This window comes from Dendrobates tinctorius, unplaced genomic scaffold, assembly GCF_039654945.1.
Source record: "Dendrobates tinctorius isolate UK_male_01 unplaced genomic scaffold, ASM3965494v1 ptg000046l, whole genome shotgun sequence".
Lineage (NCBI taxonomy): Eukaryota > Metazoa > Chordata > Amphibia > Anura > Dendrobatidae > Dendrobates > Dendrobates tinctorius.
This window is the reverse complement of record NW_027361714.1, coordinates 21,447,739-21,472,448: the sequence shown is the minus strand read 5'-3', so window position 1 is coordinate 21,472,448 and position 24,710 is coordinate 21,447,739. Positions and strand designations below refer to the sequence as shown.

Below are 24,710 nucleotides of genomic sequence, written 5' to 3'. Positions count from 1 at the left end.
ACAAGTTTTATGGAATGATGAGACAAGAATGACTCTTGGTGGACCAGATGGATCAATCCATGGCTGAATCAGTAACCGACACAGACCTTCACTTTGACTCAAACACCAGCAAAGTGGATTTATGGGCTGTTATTATTAAATATGAGCTAGTTGGACCTTTTTGAGATGAAGATGGACTCAAAAATCAACCTACTGCCAGTCTTAGAAGACACTTTCTTAAATCAGTGTATGGTGTAGTGAACACTGTGTCTGCTAGGGGGTGCTGTGTGTGTGTCCCAGGATGGGCATACAGGCGTATCCATTGTAGTAAGGGAGTAGGATGATAAATGACCATTATGTATCTCAAGGTGGGTGGCCTTGGGATGGAGGCTCGAATGTTAATCAGTAGATGTACTGCTGACGTTTCTGTTACAATGTGTCAGGGAGAGCTTTCCAGGTGGCTGGTGAGACGGGTGGGACCAGTCACCTACAAACCCACCCAGGGGCAAGTGGCTAAACGCCCCTATTAAGCATGTATGTGTATGGCTGGGTTAGGACCTGCGATGAGGTCATAGCCAAGTGATCCGGTGGGCGTGGCTACGGACCATATAAGGTGACCAGAGTAGGTCACATGAGAGATTGCCTGGATCTGATTGGAGCATGTGTGGAAGGTCCCGGCAGGTCAATATGCTAGTGGGGCTGCTGCCTTCCTGAACAGCACATGCTAAGGCCATGGACCTGGTGAGGCCTGTGTATATTGGCTTGTTTGTGTGGGACAGTCCCAAGGAAGGAATGGACGTCCTGAATAAGAAAGCAACTAATAAGGTAACCCAGACAGGGTGAGCTAACTGTGTTTTAGGCGAGAGCCTGCATATTGGACATAGCACAGCCTGTGTGACCACAGGTTTAACAGAGCGGAGCTCTGCCATGAACATTATACTGTTTGACATAAGCCTGTTGCTGTTTATGGTTTATGCCGCCTAATAAACCACATGGACTGAGTTATGTTAAAAAACCTGTGCCGGGCCTGGTAAATTGGCTGCCAAGCGAGTGTCCCCAATACACTCAGTGAGCGCTACCTTACAAGTGGTACAGGAAAAAGTCTACATCTTTCAAGAAAAATGTGAATTTTGTGTAGGACAATACTCCATCTTGTGGATTAAAGTACCGTATTTTTGGAACTATAAGGCGCAATTTCTTCCTCCCAAAATTTGGAGGAAAATGGGGGGTGCATCATATAGTCGAGTTGTACCTGCTGAGGATGTGGAGATGGGGAGCAGCAGCAGCTGAGCAGCTAGTCACAGGGGGCAGGAGCTGGCTGCTGCAGCTAACACTGTGCCCGCTGCTAAAGAGAGAGGAATATTCACTGCTCCCCATGCCCATAGTTCTTCCCACCTGGTGAATTGCATTGGAGTATTCCAGCAGCTGTCCTCAGCTTGTAAGCAGCTCATGACATTACTGTCATGTGCTGCTTACAAGCAGAAATCAGTTGCTGGCATCAGAACAAATGGCCATTCTATGATACCAGTGACTTATTTTTATTCTTCTAGATGCAATGGATGCCTCATTGTCTTGAATACAGGCCTATGTACAGTACACTCCCAAGACATACTAATAAAGGAATTTAGATTGTGGAGAAATAAATGTCTATAAAATGCTGTGTTATATGTTGGCACTATATAAGCAAAAAGGTTAATGATTATTATAAAAATAATTATATAGAACCATTAGAAAGACCTCAGTACTCTTTGTTAATATATGTATACTTAGTAATTAGATCATCCTTTAGCCATATTTTTTATAAATGAAATAACCTAACGTTTGCTAATGTTTCTTCTTACTGGAATTCATTTGCCTTGATACAAATGTTTGTCTAGTGAGGCCTTCATATACAATTGTTTTCCAAGTGAATGACATGGCATGCTGCAATGATTCATTTAAATATATATATGTATAAATATATGTTGCACTCCCTTGCTACCTTTGAAAGGAAGAGCAGGAATCCCTTTCTGCCTTTCTGTATGTGCTATGTATAGGTGATCACAGCTAGTTTCCACTCACCAGCTCAGAGACAACTGAAAATTACAGCTAGAGCTTTCAGAGGGGAAAACTGTGGAGAACTGCAGAATACAAGACATATAATGGAAATAATGTGTGTACACACACCTGACAGCTTGTGTTGAGGGGTTATATGGAAGTATAGTAGCCATGTAACACTGGAACACTCTGATGACCATGTCTTTATTGCTTTTTTAACTAAATTGAAAGTTGTCTTGAATAAAGGAAGCCTCGGAGAAAGTATGTTGCAGCATATGGCAACTTTCACTGTACATACGAAAAACAAAGAATGGCTAAGACTGCGTGGGATTACTCTGAAGGATTTCGATTTCTTAGTATTAATGCTCTGCCTTTCTGCACGTCAGGGATTGCAATAGAATAGTTTAATCATCTGGCTGCTATTTCACTGCCTGAGGCAAATGTAGCTTTTTATCATTCCGTCTCTGTACGTCACCCCTCTCTATCTGTTGTGCATTACCTGGGGTCTAGGATAAGAAAACTGGTTTCTTTATTCTGGGGATCTAAGGGAAGTATGAAAAGATTCACAGTGCCAATGAACGCATGAATCACTTTAAAAGTCGTGAAATCATATAGTACAGGTTTACATGAAAACATCTGATTAAAATAGATGGTTGGCTTTTGTGAAAAGTGTTTGACTTGATACTTGGTGGCATGGAATGATAAATACATGGGGATATGAATTTAATTTTGCTGCAAGACACAGAGAAAACCATAGACAGCTACAAAAGACAGCAGGGATTTTCCAACCCAAATGCACAAAAAAAACCATGATAAACTGCAGAGACTTGATTTTTTTGTGCATTTGGGTTGGAAAATCCCTGCTGTCTTTTGTAGCTGTCTATGGTTTTCTCTGTGTCTTGTAGCAAAATTAAATTCATATCCCCATATATTTATCATTCCATGCCACCACGTATCAAGTCAAACACTTTTCACAAAAGCCAACCGGTTTTAGGAAATTTTGCCCCCAGCAGTTCACCCCCAGCAATTTGCCCCCAGCAGTTCGCCCCCAGGTACATTTCGCCCCCGCACATTTCGCCCCCATCATTTCGCCCCCAGGAGGATTCGCCCCCGCACATTTCGCCCCCGTACATTTCGCCCCCAGCATTTCGCCCCCAGCATTTCGCCCCCAGCAGTTTGCCCCTGGCAGTTCACCCTGGGATTTTTCGCTCCCATCAGTTCGCCCCCAGATGTTTCACCCCCAGCAGTTCGCCCCCCGGATGTTTCGCCCCCAGCAGTTCACACCCGGATGTTTTGCCCCTGGATTTTTCGTCCCCAGTAGTTCGCCCCCGGCAGTTCGCCCCTGGATGTTTCGCCCCTGGATTTTTTGCCCCCTGATGTTTCGCCCCCAGCAGTTCGCCCCCGGATTTTTCACCCCCGGCAGTTCACCCCCGGATTTTTTGCGCCAGCAGGTCGTCCCTAGATGTTTCGCCCCCGGAAGTTCGCCCCTGGATGTTTCGCCCCCCAGCAGTTCACCCCTGGTAGTTTGCTGCCAGATGTGCGTACCCTGTTTTACCCCCAGAATTTTGTGTTTGGATGTTTCATCAGTTTGTCCTTGTGGTTCATGAATTCCCATCCATCATCAATTCACATGTCACAAAAGTACTGTACAGAGTGCTGCACTTTTGTGACATTTTAAATCAACTGTTTCCATCTGTAAACCTCACAACTGATTGCATTTTGCCCGCAATTTTAACAAGACATTTTCCAAAAATGTTTCTAAAATGTTTTTGCGTTACAAAAACATACCACAAAAAAAATTAACGGATTCAAAAAATGCAGTGTGAATGAGGCCTGATTTAGGTGGGGAATGTAAACCACTCAAAACATTTTGTGAACTTTTACCTGACCCAGCACTGACCTGCTTTTTTGCAAGTTTTGTTGCAGATGTAACAATTTTCATGTCAGGTGTCCTGCAAGTTACATTAGACTAGCTCTTATTCCATCTTTACATCAGAATATAGCAGTGTCTAAAATCTCTACAAAGTGAGAGGTGTACAGTACTAGCACAAAAAAAATCAGTCAGCTTCCACAGCAATTCACTTTCTACAAGTATGAATTCAGTTCTATCCAAACGTGGGAAGAAGAAGTTAGTCTACGAGAATCACATTTATGTATTTTCCAAACGAACGGCTGACGATGTCCATTCCATCTGGGTGTGTGAAAAATGGTCGACTTGCAAGAGACGTGTTTGGACCAATGAAGCATCTGGTGAAGTGGTGAAAGTAACCAATCCCCACAACAACGCAGCACAAGCAGCAAGACCTGAAGCAATCCGACTTGTCAATTAGGCGGTCACCAGGGCAAGGACAACACAGGAGACACCACCACAGATTCTCACAGAAGTCATTTCAGGAGCCCATTCTAATGTTGTAGCACTTCTCCCAAGGAAAGCATCACTGAAGAGAACAATGCGATTATCAAGGCAACTTGGCAATATCCCAAGGTTGCCCCAAACTCTTGATCAACTTGCTATTCCCCAGGAGTTCCAGGGGATCAATATTAATGGTATACAGCAGCAGTTCCTTCTGCATGACTCTGGAGCATTTAACATTTCCATTATATAGAATTATTGCAAAGTTTATGCTGCACAAATGTGAAAAATTATCTATTACAAAGTGCTGATATAGAATACTATGTGATTATTTTACCTTAAAGGGAAGCTTTGAGGATAGTGTAATGTAGGGTGAGGCCTACTGATTCCAACTATGCCTCACTTGTTTAGTTGCAGTCTGATTCTCTGCTCAGCTTCAAAGTAAAAGTCCTGCCTTTGAGATACAGTGGTCTGCCATGTTCATAAGCAGAGTGGTAACCTTGTCCACCAACCATGATTTGCAGGTATCCAGCCATTGTCAATCACAGCCATAGGACAAGGTTGTTGCATCAAACCTGCATCAATAGATGTCAATTTTAGTGTAGAATTTTCTGCTATAAATTAGCTGCAGATTGTCTGCTGCAACTACTTAGTGCATGTGAATAGACCAGATTCATTAACATATCTCCTAACCTCTGCCCTGCCCCTTTAGCCATGCCCCCTGCCAACAGCCTGAAATGAAGTTCCAATGCTGAATTAGTGCTGGGAAGAGGGTACACCATGCCCCGGTAGGTGCCGGTCACTTACCGGAGCATAGCAGGGGGTTAATTAATATTCACCACCTGCTGCCACACGCTGCTTTGATACAGGACCTGGAATGATGTATGCAATCATGTGATCGCTCACGTCTCAGGATCTGCATTGAAACAGAGTGAGGAAAGTAGCGCAGCAGCAGGCGGTGAGTATTAGCTTATCCTTGCCATGCTCCAGGAGGAGACAGGCACCTACTAGAGCATGATAGATCCAGGGGGCCCGCTGTTCATGGGTGCATTACACCCCTTGGCGGCAGGCCCCTGACGGCCCGGGGGCAGTGGCGTCCCCAGCCTACATGGTAGGTATGCCACTGCTGCACTGCATGTCATTTTTTTTTAACTGTGCATTTTTTCATGAGCATGTGGATGGGATTTAGACATTTACACTGCATATGACCCCGACCTAATGAACCGTTGAGTTAATATGCTTTTTATTCACAAATACTTCTTACATGTTTGCTCGTTTTTCCTGATGTAAACCTTTTATTATCATGGAATTCTGCATTTTGCTAGTTTCTGCTGCCGTTACTCCTTTCACAACTTTGAAAATGTGACATTTTTGAAGCTTGGAAGCATTTTTAAACTGGAAAATATCATTTTCCACTGGGACAATACATGTCGTAGAAAAAACTACTGTTTAGCTCCTTCACACCAGATTTTGCTTCAATTTAACGATTCTGTTATAAAATCAGAAAATATGAAGCAAAATGTGAGTTTTTAATGTGAGATATGAACAACGGATGCTTCTGATTAGGAAAATTTATTGTGAATTCATCCCAAAATTCTCTGTCACGCATCTGCGGATGCGCGGGCAAATGTGTACCAGCGCACGACCAGCGTACCCAGCGATAAGTATAGGGTATGCTGATCGCATGCAGCGTCATGCGATCGGAGGAGGAGCTGACGGAGAAGGCACGGCCGGGGGCGGAGCTTAGCGGCAGCCCTGCGCTGCGCCCAGTAACGCTAGTGTGAAACTAGCCTAAGTGTCCAAGAAAAAATATGCAACTCCAGGTATAGAAAAGTAAATCCATGTGGCAGAAATGACCAGAGTACATATTAGAGATTTGAAAGCTAAGGAATAAGGAAGATATATAAAAGAAAAAGTGTTGCTACATTACCTTAAGTAGTGGTGGTACCCCATCGCGCGTTTCGCATTTGCCTTTTCAAGGGGAGTGTGTTTTTTAATATAATCAGGTAAAATTACCTTTGGGTATCTTTTATACAGGGTGCTGCTACCTCCTCGATTAGCGCGTCCGCCCCAACGCGCATTTCGGCTCCTTTCTCAAAGGGCCTGCTACCAACCATGTGTCTTCATTATTTATATCTCCCAGCCGCAGCGTGGTACACCGTGCGACCAGAAGTGATGCTCGCCACCCGGATGTGACATGTCACATCCGGATGGTGAGCGTTACTTCCAGAAGTGACCACGGTTATCTGATTATATTTGCGGAGCATTATTGTAATTATGGGTATGAGGGTTATTGCCAGGCAAGCGGCATTGTTTTATTGTTGACATCTAGATCATAATCTGTGATGTGGCCTATACAGCTTGCGATATAATTATGGCTATATTAATATTTGTAGTAGTTTATTATTAGGGCTTTTTTAGTTCTGCCCCTTGTAGCTGCAATATATTGCTGGCAGTCCCCATGTCTATCCGTTTTTGTGGTAGCTGTCTCTTCCCGGATTTGCGCGTTTAATGAGTGACTGTGAGCAATGAGTGTATCTGTAGTCTCCTACTTCCCCAGTTTTGGCAGCATGGTTTTAATGAATTTGTTTCAATAAAAATGATATCTTTATACACACAAATAATTGCCTTGTGATCATCCTTTTTCCTATGGTTCTATGAGGTACCGACAGACGCAGAGAGTCCTCTTCAGTCCTCTTCCATGCACTTCCATATTGTGTGAATATGTCATCGTACCCGGGGGAATCCCTTTCATTATTCCTAGCTAGGGATTCCCTTGGTTAAGAAGACTCTCCACACAGGTAGGGTCCTCGGCAAAGGGGAGAGAAGCGATTTTTATTTTCTGATGAGCAAACTCCAAACATTGCCTGTTTTGGGTCGGTGTGGTTGAACCCGAGCAGGCAATGTTCGATACGAAACCTGAACTTTCCAGATCGGGTTTGCTCATCACTAGATATAGTATGATATGTAATGGATGACAAAAAGAAGCCATTAAGTGTAACACCACTAGTACATGACAGTAAAATGATGGTCACTTGTCTTAGATCAGGGGTGTCAAACTCATATTCACCAAGGGCCACACCAATTTAATGGTTGTCCCCAAATGGCCGTTTGTTACTGAAACACCAGATGCACACAACCAAGTCCCGTCCAGAACATGCATTTCTCTGCACAGAGCAGTGCATGCCCCTGTATAAGGCATGTCACGGTGGATCAGCTCTTTACCAAGCGCTGTCACATCTTCCCTGGATCTCACTGAAATCATGGAGAACTATGGCTGCAGCTTCCAGTCACTTGTCCTTGTCGTTGGTGCTGAAAGCTGCTGATAAACAGCTGGTTCAATGCAGAATACAACTAGACCCTATTCTTGGCCTAATCTGAGGAATGGGCATCAACAGAAAAAGGGATTCTGAAGTGAGAATACCACTTTTATCTGCTGCTTCATTCTTTGGTGTACTGGCAGAGTGTTCTGTGAGGGCTAATCCTAAAACCCCCCTTCTGAAGACCTGATAAAGAGGTTCTGTAGAAGCTGGTTAACCACCACTTTAGTTCAGCAAAGCCAATATCTCAGTTCTGCAGAGATGGTTGGTGGGATTAACCCTGTAGTCAGTCAACAGTCCTGCTGCTTCCATACATAGCCTGCATTAAAGGGGTATTCTCATGCCGAACAGCAAAATAAGGCAGTACGCTTTCAGCAATCATGTTGTTGTAAGCATGCTGCCGATCTTCCCCTTCTGGTACTTACCTAGAGGTCTTCTGCTCATCTTTGCCTGATCTTCTCCTGACTGTGTGGGCAAGCGATTACCATGCTGGATCCGGAGGCCACCACGAGTCCTCTCCTTCTTCCCTGCGTCCTCTTCTTCTGCTTGATCTCATCACGGCACTGCGCATGTGCAGCAGTGTTTTGGTGACAGGAGAGGCATCCTGCCCCCTGGATTGACTGATGAATGGGGCAGGAGTGACGTCATGTGAGTGAGCGGCCAGGAGACATTCGGCCTCACTGCCGCGGCATTCTTCATGCTTCATGGATCAGTGATCCAGGCAAGATGAAAAAACAGCCAGAAGCAGGAGAAGACGTCACGGGGAACCGCTAGACTGCACTCCGGGACCCAAGAGCTGCCGCTGTGACAGGTAAGTCAGTTTTTTTGTGTTCTAGGGTGATAATACTCCTTTAAGGCCAGCCAATAGAGCTGCTGAAAAGGCAGCCACAAGAATCCCCACAAGAATCTCCTGTATATTTTACCCCCAGGTATGTTCAGCCCTAGATGTTTTGTTCCCTGTATGTTGACCCCAAAAGCTGAGGGTGAAACATCTGGGGTCAAAATGCTAGGGGCAAAGCATCAGATGGTGAAACTTCCAGGGACAAAATGCTGTAGGTGACACATCCGGGGACAAACTGCTGGGTGTGAAAAATCCAGGCGCGAAACATCCGGGAGCGAAACATCGGGGGGAGAACCTTTGGGGGCGAAACATCCGGAGGCAAGCTGCTGGGGGCGAAACATCCGGGGGTGAAACATCCGGGGGAGAACTGCTGGGGGTGAAACATCCGGGGGCGAACTGCTGTGGGCGAAACATCCGGGGGAAAACTGCCAGGGGCAAACTGCTTGGAGCTAAACATCTGGGGGTGAAAAATCCGGCGACGAACTGCTGGGGGCGAAACATCCGGGGGCGAACTGCTGGGGGTGAAACATCCAGGGGCGAACATCCGGAGGCGAACTGCTGGGGGCAAAACATCCGGGGGCAAACTGCTGGGGCGAAACGTCCAGGGGTGAAAAACCGGGGGCGAACTGCTGGGGGCGAAACATCCAGGGGTGAACTGCTGGGGGCAAAACATCCAGGGGCGAAAAATCCGGGGGCGAACTGCTGGGGGTGAAACATCCGGGGGCGAACTGCTGGGGGCACAACATCCAGGGGCGAACTGCTGGGGGCAAAACATCCGGGGGTGAACTGCTGGGGTCGAAAAATCCGGTGGCGAACTGCGGGGGGTGAAACATCCAGGGGCGAACATCCGGGGGTGAACTGCTGGGGCGAAACATCCAGGGGTGAAAAATCCGGGGGCGAACTGCTGGGGGTGGAACATCCAGGGGCAAACTGCTGGGGGCGAAACATCAGGGGGCAAACTGCTGGGGGCGAAACATCCGGGGGCGAACTGCTGGGGCGAAACATCCAGGGGTGAAAAATCCGGGGGCGAACTGCTGGGGTGGAACATCCAGGGGCGAACTGCTGGGGCGAAACATCCGGGGGCGAACTGCTGGGGTGAAACATCCGGGGGCGAACTGCTGGGGGCGAAACATCTGGGGGCGAACTACTGGGGGTGAAACATCCGGGGGTGAACTGCTGGGGGCGAAACATCCCGGGGCGAACTGCTGGGGGTGAAACATCCTGGGGCGAACTGCTGGGGGCGAAACATCTGGGGTCGAAAAATCCGGTGGCGAACTGCGGGGGGGGGTGAAACATCCGGGGGCGAACTGCCAGGGGTGAACTGCTGGGGGCGAAACATCCAGGGGCGAACTACTGGGGGTGAAACATCTGGGGGTGAGCTGCTGGGGGCGAAACATCCGGGGGCGAACTGCTGGGGGCGAAACATCCAGGGGAGAACATCCAGGGGCAAACTTCTGGGGGTGAAACATCCGGGGGCGAACTGCTGGGAGCGAAACATCCATGGGCGAACTGCTGGTGGCGAAACATCCAGGGGTGAACTGCTGGGGGCGAAACATCCGGGGGCGAAACATCCAGGGGCGAACATCCGGGGGTGAACTGCTGGGGTGAAACATCCAGGGGTGAAAAATCCGGGGGCGAACTGCTGGGGGTGGAACATCCAGGGGCGAACTGCTGGGGGCGAAACATCAGGGGGCAAACTGCTGGGGGCGAAACATCCGGGGGCGAACTGCTGGGGCGAAACATCCAGGGGTGAAAAATCCGGGGGCGAACTGCTGGGGGTGGAACATCCAGGGGCGAACTGCTGGGGGCGAAACATCCGGGGGCGAACTGCTGGGGTGAAAAATCCGCGGGCGAACTGCTGGGGGCGAAACATCCGGGGGCGAACTACTGGGGGTGAAACATCCGGGGGTGAACTGCTGGGGGCGAAACATCCGGGGGCGAACTGCTGGGGGTGAAACATCCTGGGGCGAACTGCTGGGGGCGAAACATCTGGGGTCGAAAAATCCGGTGGCAAACTGCGGGGGGTGAAACATCCGGGGGCGAACTGCCAGGGGCGAACTGCTGGGGGCGAAACATCCAGGGGCGAACTGCTGGGGGCGAAACATCTGGGGGTGAGCTGCTGGGGGCGAAACATCCGGGGGCGAACTGCTGGGGGCGAAACATCCAGGGGAGAACATCCAGGGGCAAACTTCTGGGGGCGAAACATCCGGGGGCGAACTGCTGGGAGCGAAACATCCGTGGGCGAACTGCTGGTGGCGAAACATCCAGGGGTGAACTGCTGGGGGCGAAACATCCGGGGGCGAAACATCCAGGGGCGAACATCCGGGGGTGAACTGCTGGGGCGAAACATTCAGGGGTGAAAAATCCGGGGGCGAACTGCTGGGGGTGGAACATCCAGGGGCGAACTGCTGGGGGCAAAACATCAGGGGGCAAACTGCTGGGGGCGAAACATCCAGGGGCGAACTGCTGGGGTGAAACATCCAGAGGTGAAAAATCCGGGGGCGAACTGCTGGGGGTGGAACATCCAGGGGCGAACTGCTCGGGGCGAAACATCAGGGGGCAAACTGCTGGGGGCGCAACATCTGGGGGCGAACTTCTGGGGACTGCTGGGGGCGAAATATGCAGGGGTGAAACCTCCTGGGGGCCAAATGCTGGGGACGAAATGTGAGGGGACGAAATGTACCCGGGGGGCGAAATGTACCCGGGGGCGAACTGCTGGGGGCGAAACATCCAAATCCTGTTTATCACAATGGTAGGATTTGCTGCTCAAATATCCGGAGGTTAAAAAAACCCCCACAATTGTGAGATTGTGCTCACACTTGTACTTATGAAATAACTGAGATCTCTAGTACTGCTGCTGTGTTCCTCATAGATGCAGAAAAGGCACAGATATAAGTTGAGTTTGCACTGCGTTCTCTGAGGTCACCATCTATTTTTTAAAAATTGATTGAAAATGTTGCCCTAAAATAATAATAATAAGAGCAACAAAAAATAATTATTTAAAAAGTAAAGATAATTAAAGTAATGTAGTTAAGTCAAATGATTATATGAAAAATTTAATGTAAATGTAATATAATAAAGTAAATTAATGATATAAAAAGTAAACTGAACTCCTTATTCCTTTGTTCCATACTTTTACACAGTGTGGCATGCTTACACGGTTGAGTAGATATCTGTCCATGAAGTACCGTGTCTTAAAAGAAACCCAAACAAGACGAAATTAAAGAACATTTTGATTTTGCACAAAATTCATGAATGACAGGCTCCAATTTGATTAATTTATTGCAAAAAAAGTCAACGAATACCACAAGTCAAAAATAGAAAAGTGACTTAAAAAAAAGCAATTGATGAACTGAGCCTATAGCCTTTTTTAGTGTAAGCACTGGCTTAGCATTTGTTCTTGTAACATCTGTTAGAGGCCGTAGACTCAAAAGGCTACTTTGGACAAACTTGGCACTAGCCACTGTGTCTGGCAGATTCCACTGAAACTCTAGCCTTTAACCTTTAACCCTTGTACAGGGATCTGGTCCTATCATGGGTCCAAGGTATTGCTTCCATAGAAGGGATGTTGGCCTGTAGCAGTGAACCAGAGGCAAATCAAGTCAAGGTAGCTGGATCAGAACTAGGAAAGCAGTCAAGGCACGAAATAAAAAGACCAAAAATTGTTAAGAAACAGGCCATTGTCAGACAACAGGAATTTAACAAGCAAGAAGAATCAGATAGGAACAGGACCAGAAAAGATAAACGTTAACTGGCAGTGAGAGTCAGGGGTATTTCACACTAAGCGAGATCGCTAGCGCGTCACCGATTTTGTGACGCATCAGCGATCTTGCTGTGTGTGGCACGCATCAGCGACCGCCCCCCTGCTGGGTATCACCGATCATGCAGGAATGTCCTGGGCCATTTTATGATCGTTGGTCTCCCACTGGCCAGCACGCATCGCGTGGCAGCGGGAGATCAACAATCAACGAGCTCCCAGTGCTGTAAGCAGACGGTGGGAGCTGGTATCCAGGGTAAATAGCGGGTAACTAAGCTTGTGCGTCACTTATTTACCAGCTGTGTACTCTGGATACCAGCGTGCTCACACTGGGAGCTGGTATCCAAGGTGAACAGCGGGTAACTAAGTGCCGCGTGCTTAGCACGCTGGTGTCCAGGATAAACAGTGGGTAACTAAGCGATGTGCGCGCTTAGTTACCCGCTATTTAACCCCTTAGCGACAGAGCCAGTTTGCAGCTTAATGACCAGGCCAATTTTTACAATTCTGACCACTGTCCCTATATGAGGTTATAACTCTGGAACGCTTTAATGGATCCCGCTGATTCTAAGAATGTTTTTTCATGACATATTGTACTTCATATTAGTGGTAACATTTCTTCGATAAGTCTTGTGTTTATTTATGAAAAAAATGGAAATATGGCGAAAATTTTGAAAATTTTGCAATTTTAAAACTTTAAATTTTTATGCCCTCAAATCAGAGAGATGTGTCACACAAATTTCTTAATAAATAACATTTCCCACATGTCTTCTTTACATCAGCACAATTTTGGAAGCAAAATTTTTTTTTGTTAGGAAGTTATAAGGGTTAAAAGTTGACCAGCGATTTCTCATTTTTACAACAAAATTTACAAAACCATTTTTTATAGGGATCACATCATATTTAAAGTCATTTTGAGGGGTGTACATGACAGAAAATACCCAAAAGTGGCACCATTCTAAAAACTAGACCCCTCAAGGTGCTCAAAACCACATTCAAGAAGTTTATTAACCCTTTAAGTGCTTCACAGGAACTAAAGCAATGTGGAAGGAAAAAATTAACATTTAACTTTTTTTTGCAAAAAATTTACTTCAGAACCAATTTTTTTTATTTTCACAAGTGTTAAAAGAGAAAATCAACCACAAAATTTGTTGTACAATTTCTCCTGAATACGCCGATACCCCATATGTGGGGGTAAACTACTTTTTCAGCACACAGCAGAGCTCGCAAGGGATGGAGCGCCGTTTGACTTTTTCATCACAGAATTGGCTGACTTCGAATGCCATGTTGCGTTTGGAGAGCCCTTAATGTGCCTAAACAGTAGAAACCTCCAACAAGTGACCCCATTTTGGAAACTAGACCCCCAAAGGAACTTATCTAGATGTGGTGAGCACTTTGAACCTTTAAGTGCTTCACAGAAGTTTATAACGTAGAGCCGTGAAAATAAGAAATCCATTTTTTTCCACAAAAATCATCTTTTCACCCCCAAATTTTTATTTTTACAAGGGTAACAGGAGAAATCATACCACCACAGTTATTGTGCGATTTATCCTGAGTACGCTGATACCCCTTATGTGGGGGGAACCACTGTTTGGGCGCATGGGAGAGCTTGGAAGGGAAGGAGTGCCATTTTGGAATGCAGACTTTGATGGAATGGTCTGCGAGTATCATGTTGCATTTGCAGAGCCCCTGATGGGCCTAAACAGTGGAAACCTCCAACACGTGACCCCATTTTGGAAACTAGACCCATTAATGAACTTATCTAGATGGGTGGTGAGCACTTTGAACCTTCAAGTGCTTCACAGAAGTTTATAACATAGAGCCGTGAAAATAAAAAATCCATTTTTTTTCCACAAAAATGATCTTTTCGCCCCCAAATTTTTATTTTTACAAGGGTAACAGGAGAAATCATACCCCCACAGTTGTTGTGCAATTTGTCCTGAGTACGCCGATACCCCATATGTGGGGGGAACCACTGTTTGGGCACATGCAAGAGCTCGGAAGGGAAGGAGTGCCATTTTGGAATGCAGACTTTGATGGAATGGTCTGCGGGTGTCATGTTGTGTTTGCAGAGCCCCTGATCGGCCTAAACAGTGGAAACCCCCCACAAGTGACCCCATGTTGGAAATTAGACCCCCTAAGGAACTTATCTAGATGTGTGGTGAGCACTTTGAACCCCCAAGCGCTTCACAGAAGTTTATAAACGCAGAGCCGTGAAAATAAAAAGTCTTTTTTAGTTCCACAAAAGTGATTTTTTTAGACCCAATTTTTAGACCCCAAAGTTGGTAAATAGTGGAAACCCCTCAATTCTTGCTCCAACCCTAACCCCAACACACCCCTAACCCTAATCCCAACCCTAACATTAATCCCAACCCTAATCCCTAATCCTAATTCTAACCCTAATCCTAGTTCACCCTAACCCTAATTCTAACCCTAGCCATAACCCGAGCCCTAACCCTAGCCCTAGCCCTAACTCAACCCTAACCCTAACCCTAGCCCAACCCTAACCCTAACCCTAGCTCAACCCTAACCCTAACCCTAGCCCAACCCTAACCCTAGCCTAGCCCTAACCCTAGCCCTAACCTTAGCCCAACCTTAAGCCTAACCCTAGCCCAACCCCAACTCTAGCCCTAGCCCTAACCCTAATGGAAAACTGAAAAAAAAAATATTTTCTTTATTTTGTTATGTTGGCCTAATTAAGGGGGTGATAAATGGCGGAATTATGTACTATTTTGGTCACTAAGGGGTTAAATAACCTTTAGGCCTCATTTAAACACCTGTATTTAAATATGTGTGTGAAAAATGGTACCAAGTCATCAGTGTTTTGGATCAGTGTTTCATCAGTGTATTGTCTGTGTGTCAATTTTTACTATCAGTGTGATCACACAGTGTTTTTCATGGAGCTGCTACTGGCCACAGCACTCCCCTCAAAATAATCTTCATCGGGACTTTACAAACATAAGGGCTAAAAAAATCAAAAATTGTACCAAATACCAGATAAGCAGCAAGAAATCATTTAAATAACAGTTTGTTCACTTGGGGCTGGAAATATCATTACCTAGGTCAGTTGGTTTTAATATATGGACTGCATATTACAGCATTAATTAATGGTATATTGCTAGCAAGTACTTCAGTATTCTTGCAATCTATGATACTGCATATTGTTGGATTTAATTTTACCATATATATTGCCCAGTTCTTTCCAGTTATAGCTTATAGGGAACCTGTTGCTTCGGCATTTCCGAGAAAATATACTTTCCGGGACTCCAACCGGAGATCAGACTAGTCCAGCTCCACCCTTGGTCAACCATTCTCAGTGCTGTTGATGATGATTGAAAGGTCCCTTCCTATGTACATACAAGAGAGAGACCTGACAATAGAGCCTCCCTATCTTCATAGTGGTTCTTCTCTTAGATGTCGGAGTGTTTTAGTGAAAATTATACCAGACTGTAATTGTGCAGCAAGGTTGAGATTCAAACAATCTGCAGTTTGAGGATCATGAATTGCCTGACAGGTTTAGTTTAAAGTCACTGTACATAAATAGATTTCAGTTTTGATCTATGGTGGATTGAAACTATTTGCAGCAATTGTGGTTAAAAAATAGATGCACCATTTATCATTTTATTTTATTAGATTTCTATGGTTAGCTCTATAGCCTTGTAGTGCTGGGGTCTAAAGTCCACCAAGGACAACATCTGCAAGGAGTTTGTATGTTCTCCCTGTGTTTGTATGGATTTGCTCTAGGTTCTCCCATACTGATAGGTAATTTAGATTGTAAGCCCCAGTGGGGACAGTGATAAAAATATCTGTAAAATGCTGCAGAGTATGATGGTGCTATAAAAGTAAGCATAATAATTAAGTAAATGATTATGCAGAATATTGAGCACAGTATCGCTTTCTCTATGTTTCATATGCTCTAATAGCCCACTCACAAAGAGGTATCATATTAGGTTAGGTTCCCAGCAAAGAGGATCACCTTGTGCTGGCTGCTGGGCACACATAAATTGGCCAATGTATGAGCTAAGTATCTTCATTTTAACCTATTTTTATAGCAGTAATGCAATTCCAATTTCACATATTTCATGTTTGCATGATACAGCGTTAGGCCGGTTTCACACGTCTGTGTCTCCGGTACGTGTGGTAACAGTTTTCTCACGTACCAGAGACACTGACACATGTAGACCCATTCAAATGAATGGGTCTATGTACATGTCAGCGTGTTTTCATGGACCGAATGTCCGTGTACAAAACACGCTGATATGTCGGTTTTTGAGCAACAGCACGGATCACACAGACCCATACAAGTCAATTGGTCCATGTAAACACGTACTGCACATGGATAGCGTCCGTGTGCCGTCTGTGTGCCATCCGTGTGTGTTTTAAAAGTCATAGGGTTAACATTGAAACAAGTTGCTCCAATACACGGACAGCATATGGGAATCACATGGATCACACACGGATGGTACACACGGACACCCGGACAGCACACGGATGCCACACGAATGTGACAAATTGACACACGGTCATCTCAGACACCGTTTTTTCGGGTGCCAGAAATATCAGGACGTGTGAAAGCGGCCTTACAGATATAAATGAAGGAAGCTACACTTGTGCACACCAGTTTTATGTTTGGAAGTGACGGTCAGTCTTTAATATCCAAGCACATACCCTTATAAAGGCTTTTATAAACTCAGCTACTGCATATGTAGCCATAATAAAAAAAAAACTTTCTAAAGTCTATAAGCCCATACTATACATACATATGTCTGTTGTATTCTAGAAAGGCTTCCAGAAATTTTATGGCTCATAAATACAGAATCTGACAAAAATAGAATTGTATAATGTTCCATTGATTGCTGTATTACATGGCTATTAATAAATATTAGTTTAAATGGCAAATGTCTTCATAATACGGTCTCAAATGGAATCGCCTTATGGTGAGATGCAGCACGGTGGCTCAGTGGACAGCCTTGCAGTGCTGGAGTCTTGGGTTCAAGTCCCACCAAGGACAACATCTGCAAGGAGTTTGTATGTTCTCCCCGTGTTTGTGTGGGTTTCCACCGGGTACTCCGGTTTCCTCCCTCATTCCAAAGACATACTGATAGGGAATTTAGATTGTGAGCCCCATCGGGGACAGTGATGAAAATGTGTGCAAACTGTAAAGCACTGCGGAATATGTTAGCGCTATATGAAAATAAAGATTATTATTATTATCTAGTAGCTGTATAATATTTCTATGACATTTTAATCCTTCGCATGACATTTATACCTTTCATCGTTTGTTGTATCAGTTGTAACGCATGAAATGATATTCTGCAAGAGTTCCTGAGGAATATACAAGAGGCATACAACCGGTTTTATCTTACCTGGAATGGAAAGTGTCTGCGGCTCGTGAGATGACTGGAACAATCATCACATCACTGATACATTGACTAATTACAGTTCACTGTGCAAAGAGATTATCTATGTAGAAAAGACATTTTTATATGCGGCCAACGATCAAGTGATCATCTGTCACCGGAATACCGTTCCTGTGGCCGACTTTCTTAATCTTAGAACTCAGGTACAGTAATTAATTACTGCTGTCATTTTCTCTGGTTAATTCTGATGCGCTGACTTTTAAGGTCAAACGAGTAGGCCAAATTAAATGTAACCACAATGAAATTATAACACGAATACGTGACTAGAAGAAAGTTATGTCCCTATGTGTGGTGATTATTGCCAAGGAACTGCGGAAACCTTTTTAATGTAGTATAATTTAATACCAGATATATTTCAGACGATAAATAATATATACCGTGTTATTGTTCAAAAAGCCACATATAAGGCAATTCTCATGAACATGCCTTATACTGTATTTTCCTATATTCTGCAGCCCATGTATGACAGGGCAAGTTCTTCCCGGAAACGGTCTCATAGCATAAAGTTCATTTATAGCTAAGATGAGCGCTGTCAGGGAGCACATAGCATTTTGCAAGAAGAACTTAGGTCTTTTTTAATTAATTAATGTAATTATAATTTTTAATTATCAATTTAGTATCTGTCTCTTATGAAGGTTAAAGAGATGAGGAAAACTTTGTAGCATATGAAATGCGTTGTGTAGAATGCTGGAGTTAAGTTAGTGTCGCCAAACTAGGTGAAAGACTCAGTATCATAGCCCTTCTTTAAATGAAGGAACCAGTGTTAGGTCCTGTTGAGGTATGTTCAAATGTGAATTTTTGGAGGAATCTTTAGGAGCCAATCTGCTACAAAAAAACGTGGAAAAATTGCTCAAATGTATCAAAGACTTTTCCTATTTATTACTATTGCAGAAAAATTTGATCGTCATTTGGTTGTCTTTCTTCTCTTTTTGCCATTGAAAAATGCCTTAGGGTATGTAAAGATGGAGTTCTCTGGAGTTGCCATGATGAGAAGGGATGGGTTTCGCATTTTTTTTTATAAAAAAACATGTTCACTAAATGCCTTATATTATTTTTATGCACTATGCTATTTATTTATTTACTACAGGGTATTTAATCATTATGTTTGTGTCATTGGTTTCAACTCTCCATTGGGCCTAATGCTGTGGTTGCTGTTCATACAGAGGTGGCTGCCGGGAATAAGGCTCTCTACATTAACTTTTATAAGAGTTTTAATCTGGAAGTATATATGCTAAAGTTGTCCAGAGGGGTTGTCTCATGACACACTGATAATAATAATAATCTTTATTTATATAGCGCCAACATATTCCGCAGCGCTTTACAGTTTAACAGTTTCAAAACACAAGTCATAAGTAACAACGTTAACAATACAGTAATTAAAGTAAAGTAAGATGACCCTGCTCGTGAGAGCTTACAATCTACAGTGAGGTGGGGGAGATACAAAGTACCTGTGTGTATTTACAATGATGTATTTACAATGATGGTCCAGCCATCTTGAGAAGGTGGGGGACAGAGATAGTGAATGGGCTGCATATTCACACTTGCACATAAAATGACTGATTAGTGAATGTGATAGGCTGCTCTGAATAGATGTGCTTTGAGAGAGTGCCTAAAACTGTGCAAAGTGTGGATAGTCCTAATTTCTTGCGGTAGAGCATTCCAGAGGATTGGCGCAGCGCGAGAAAAGTCTTGGAGTCTTGGAGTTGGGAATGGCATTGATGGCATTTAGCTACTAGTTCCAAAACAAAATCACCTTGTACAGGCTAGATTATGGTGCAAAACCTAATGGATTTCCTAGTCTTCACCTTGCCTCCCAAAAAGAAGATAGTTGATCTTGTCTGCATGAGAGTCCCCAGGTCTTGGTCCTTTAAAACAAGGCTACTTAGTAATGAGAGAAGATAGGTAGATCAGGCTTGGCATGAGTATGGTATAGTCCTCAAAAGAGCAGTCTTCCCAGAACAAAGCCAAAAGAAAACTAACGTTCAGTACCAGAAGAATTACAGGAACCAGTTCTAATATTGAAAGGTCTAGACTGGTGCGCTGCCAAGAGTAAGTTAGTGCCAGAGGCGCAAAAAATATTAGACATAATAACCAGGGTCCAGAACAGTTGTATTGTCAGGAAAAGCCAAAGAAGATGCAGTACAGAAGGAAATAATGCAAGAAATGTGGTCTGTGTCTGCAATAGGTCAAATATTTTAGTTACAGTCCTCAAGAAAAGAAGCGGCTTAGGAGCACAATCATCAATAACTGAGACTGTAGCCATTGAACTGGAGATTCATGAACAGCACTCAGGAATTAAATTGGCTAAATACTTGGGAACTCTAAAGGGCCTTTTACACTAAGCAACGCACCAGCGATAACGATAGCGATCCGACCAGGCATAGATCGCTGTTGTGTCGTTACGTGATCGCTAGATAGCTTTCAAACAGTCCACTCTCGTCAACGACTCTAGAGAGATCAGCGATCTGCATAGCGACCTCATTGCTCGTTGAGTACCTTTCACATTACTAAACAAAAAACGATTCAGACCTCGGTGGGCGTGCTTCAGCGTTTAATTTACAACGCCCCCCAAAGCGCCGATTGGTGGTCACCGCTGCGCTGTCATTGGCCGGCGGCGTCATTAAAGAGGACGTAATAGCGTTACAGTTTAAATCTCTGGAGCGCCGTGGTTAGCTTCTAAACCAGCATTTTTCTCCCTAGAGACAAAAGTGCATTTTTGGTTCGATTTCGCTATTCGACCTTCAGCAACCCTCTTGAAGGATCATCATCATCATTGGTTATTTTCAAATACCTCCATTTTGAATATCATCTCAACAGTGCAAATTTTTTTATATTTTTTCTCCCTAACTTTCGGAATTTTCGCAACGTCAAAGGTAAGTTCATTTTGGTTCAAAAGTTTTATTTTTTTGTTTATGACCTTTTTTTTTTTTGTTTTATGTTATCGTTTTATTTTAGTTTAGTGTAGAAACCGCGCCCGCCCCCATTTTTGTAATTGTTGAACGGGATACCTTTCTAGGACAGCGACCAAGCTTAGGCGATTCAAACTCTTTTTTATTGTGTCTATGTTCATTTTGTCCATATGCACATGTCCGAGCAGCCATTTTAGTTTTGAAACCGCGCCCGCCCCCATGTTTGTAATTGTTGAACGGGATACCTTTCTAGGACAGCGACCAAGCTTATGCGATTCAAACTCTTTTTTATTGTGTCTATGTTCCTTTTTTTGTCCATATGCACATGTCCGAGCAGCCATTTTAGTTTTGAAACCGCGCCCGCCCCCATGTTTGTAATTGTTGAACGGGATACCTTTCTAGGACAGCGACCAAGCTTATGCGATTCAAACTCTTTTTTATTGTGTCTATGTTCCTTTTTTTGTCCATATGCACATGTCCGAGCAGCCATTTTAGTTTTGAAACCGCGCCCGCCCCCATTTTTGTAATTGTTGAACGGGATACCTTTCTAGGACAGCGACATAGCTTAGGCGATTCAAACTCTTTTTTATTGTGTCTATGTTCATTTTGTCCATATGCACATGTCCGAGCAGCAATTTTAGTTTTGAAACCGCGCCCGCCCCCATTTTTGTAATTGTTGAACGGGATACCTTTCTAGGACAGCGACCAAGCTTAGGCGATTCAAACTCTTTTTTATTGTGTCTATGTTCCTTTTTTTGTCCATATGCACATGTCCGAGCAGCCATTTTAGTTTTGAAACCGCGCCCGCCCCCATTTTTGTAATTGTTGAACGGGATACCTTTCTAGGACAGCGACATAGCTTAGGCGATTCAAACTCTTTTTTATTGTGTCTATGTTCATTTTGTCCATATGCACATGTCCGAGCAGCCATTTTAGTTTTGAAACCGCGCCCGCCCCCATTTTTGTAATTGTTGAACGGGATACCTTTCTAGGACAGCGACCAAGCTTAGGCGATTCAAACTCTTTTTTATTGTGTCTATGTTCATTTTGTCCATATGCACATGTCCGAGCAGCCATTTTAGTTTTGAAACCGCGCCCGCCCCCATGTTTGTAATTGTTGAACGGGATACCTTTCTAGGACAGCGACCAAGCTTATGCGATTCAAACTCTTTTTTATTGTGTCTATGTTCCTTTTTTTGTCCATATGCACATGTCCGAGCAGCCATTTTAGTTTTGAAACCGCGCCCGCCCCCATGTTTGTAATTGTTGAACGGGATACCTTTCTAGGACAGCGACCAAGCTTATGCGATTCAAACTCTTTTTTATTGTGTCTATGTTCCTTTTTTTGTCCATATGCACATGTCCGAGCAGCCATTTTAGTTTTGAAACCGCGCCCGCCCCCATTTTTGTAATTGTTGAACGGGATACCTTTCTAGGACAGCGACATAGCTTAGGCGATTCAAACTCTTTTTTATTGTGTCTATGTTCATTTTGTCCATATGCACATGTCCGAGCAGCAATTTTAGTTTTGAAACCGCGCCCGCCCCCATTTTTGTAATTGTTGAACGGGATACCTTTCTAGGACAGCGACCAAGCTTAGGCGATTCAAACTCTTTTTTATTGTGTCTATGTTCATTTTGTCCATATGCACATGTCCGAGCAGCCATTTTAGTTTTGAAACCGCGCCCGCCCCCATGTTTGTAATTGTTGAACGGGATACCTTTCTAGGACAGCGACCAAGCTTATGCGATTCAAACTCTTTTTTATTGTGTCTATGTTCCTTTTTTTGTCCATATGCACATGTCCGAGCAGCCATTTTAGTTTTGAAACCGCGCCCGCCCCCATTTTTGTAATTGTTGAACGGGATACCTTTCTAGGACAGCGACATAGCTTAGGCGATTCAAACTCTTTTTTATTGTGTCTATGTTCATTTTGTCCATATGCACATGTCCGAGCAGCAATTTTAGTTTTGAAACCGCGCCCGCCCCCATTTTTGTAATTGTTGAACGGGATACCTTTCTAGGACAGCGACCAAGCTTAGGCGATTCAAACTCTTTTTTATTGTGTCTATGTTCATTTTGTCCATATGCACATGTCCGAGCAGCCATTTTAGTTTTGAAACCGCGCCCGCCCCCATGTTTGTAATTGTTGAACGGGATACCTTTCTAGGACAGCGACCAAGCTTATGCGATTCAAACTCTTTTTTATTGTGTCTATGTTCCTTTTTTTGTCCATATGCACATGTCCGAGCAGCCATTTTAGTTTTGAAACCGCGCCCGCCCCCATTTTTGTAATTGTTGAACGGGATACCTTTCTAGGACAGCGACATAGCTTAGGCGATTCAAACTCTTTTTTATTGTGTCTATGTTCATTTTGTCCATATGCACATGTCCGAGCAGCAATTTTAGTTTTGAAACCGCGCCCGCCCCCATTTTTGTAATTGTTGAACGGGATACCTTTCTAGGACAGCGACCAAGCTTAGGCGATTCAAACTCTTTTTTATTGTGTCTATGTTCATTTTGTCCATATGCACATGTCCGAGCAGCCATTTTAGTTTTGAAACCGCGCCCGCCCCCATTTTTGGAATTGTTGAACGGGATACCTTTCTAGGACAGCGACCAAGCTTATGCGATACAAACTATTTTTTATAAAATGTATGTCCGTACCTAAATGAAAGTGTTCTCACCATTTCCTTTCTTTTTTATTACAGATGGCATCAAGTAGCCAAGTTGCTAACAGCCAAGACTTCATACGCCTATTTATTGAGATGTATCGCTCACTGCCCTGCCTCTGGAAGGTGAAGTCTCCTGATTACAGTAACAAATACAAGAAGAAGGTTGCATATGAAAAACTTGTCAATCTATATCAAGAAAATCACCCTAGCGAAACGGTTGATGAGGCTGTTATTAAAAAAAAAATTCAAGCTCTACGCACTGTGTTCAAGAAGGAATTGAACAAGGTGGAAAAGTCTACAAGGTCTGGGGCGGGTACCGATGAAGTGTATGTTCCGAAGTTGTGGTACTACAACTTGCTGGAGTTTACGCGAGACCAGGAAATCCCCAGGGTTATGCACTGTTCTATGTCACTGCCACAAGAGGAAGAAACAGTGACACGGCCTGATTCCCCTCTAGTCGATGTAAGTATGTTTTGGGTTTCCCTCCAATAACCTATGATACATATATATGTACATGGTACAGTTGAGTTTTAGTCATTAAGTTGATGATTTGTAACTTTGTTCACAGCTGATACCTCTTCATTTTAAATTGGTTTATCATTACATAATTTCTACAAATTGTCGATGTCAGTACATAGCCAGTACCAATGTTCACACCCCCTCTTAATAAATTATTGTTATGTGTTTAAAAAACACTCGTTTTACTTTTTCTGTGTTTTAACCTTGTTTTTCTGTTCTTGCAGCATGTAACAGAAGAGGTGTCACCTACACCATGTGTAATTCCTGAAACCCCTGCAACATCAAACCCAACCGACGAGGAGGCAGAGGAGGCAAGTGTGTCCGTGGGAGCGTACACTGTGCAAAGGAGTAACCCTGTGAGTAGAAAAAGAAAGGCCACCGCTCCACCTTTTCCTGAGTTTGTCGATATAGCAAAGAACATATTGGTGCTGCAGGAAAAGCAAGCCATTGGGGGCTTTGCGCACATGGTGGACGAAAGACTTCGGTCTCTGGACGTTACACAAAGGCTTCAGGCTGAGAGAATTATATTCGAAGCGCTAAATAAAGCTGCTGTTGGACAACTAAAAGACAGTTATATTCTGGTGGATTCCCAAGCAATGTCAATAACCCCAAGGCCGCAGACACAAGAACAGGTAACAAGCACGCCAAGAAGGGCGATTCAGCCGCTACACAGCATGAACTTTGGAACCCCACATTGGCAGTCTGGCCCATTCATAAATCCTGGAAGGCAGCAACTGAATGACTCAGACTTTAGTTACACTCAATTATAGTTTTTATGTTAACTTTTTGTATTAACAAAATTGTTTGGTTTTTCTTTTTTGTTTGTTTATAAAAAATAAAAATTGAAATTTAAATGTTTGCATTACACATGACTACAATTCCAAGTCCTTTCTAGACTGAGACA

At 44.1% G+C, this 24,710-nt stretch overlaps 2 protein-coding genes across 2 annotated transcripts in view; one reads left to right on the top strand and one right to left on the bottom strand.

The window, feature by feature from the left end:
* Positions 1 to 24,710, bottom strand: part of NKAIN2 (sodium/potassium transporting ATPase interacting 2) — a 1,580,095-nt gene that overhangs the window by 179,925 nt on the left and 1,375,460 nt on the right. The window lies entirely within an intron of this gene.
* Positions 712 to 24,671, top strand: LOC141089591 (uncharacterized). Its single transcript, XM_073576105.1, has 3 exons — positions 712 to 804; positions 23,324 to 23,749; positions 24,031 to 24,671. The coding sequence occupies exons 1-3, from the start codon at positions 712 to 714 to the stop codon at positions 24,574 to 24,576; spliced, it is 1,065 nt and encodes a 354-aa protein (XP_073432206.1). The 3' UTR covers positions 24,577 to 24,671.

Bases quoted from the DNA above. Each gene is read 5' to 3' on its own strand.
- LOC141089591 (XM_073576105.1), top strand. From the start codon at position 712: ATGGACCTGGTGAGGCCTGTGTATATTGGCTTGTTTGTGTGGGACAGT. The intron at 805-23,323 runs GTAACCCAGACA...TTTTTATTACAG, and splicing joins ATAAGAAAGCAACTAATAAG to ATGGCATCAAGTAGCCAAGT. The intron at 23,750-24,030 runs GTAAGTATGTTT...CTGTTCTTGCAG, and splicing joins CTGATTCCCCTCTAGTCGAT to CATGTAACAGAAGAGGTGTC.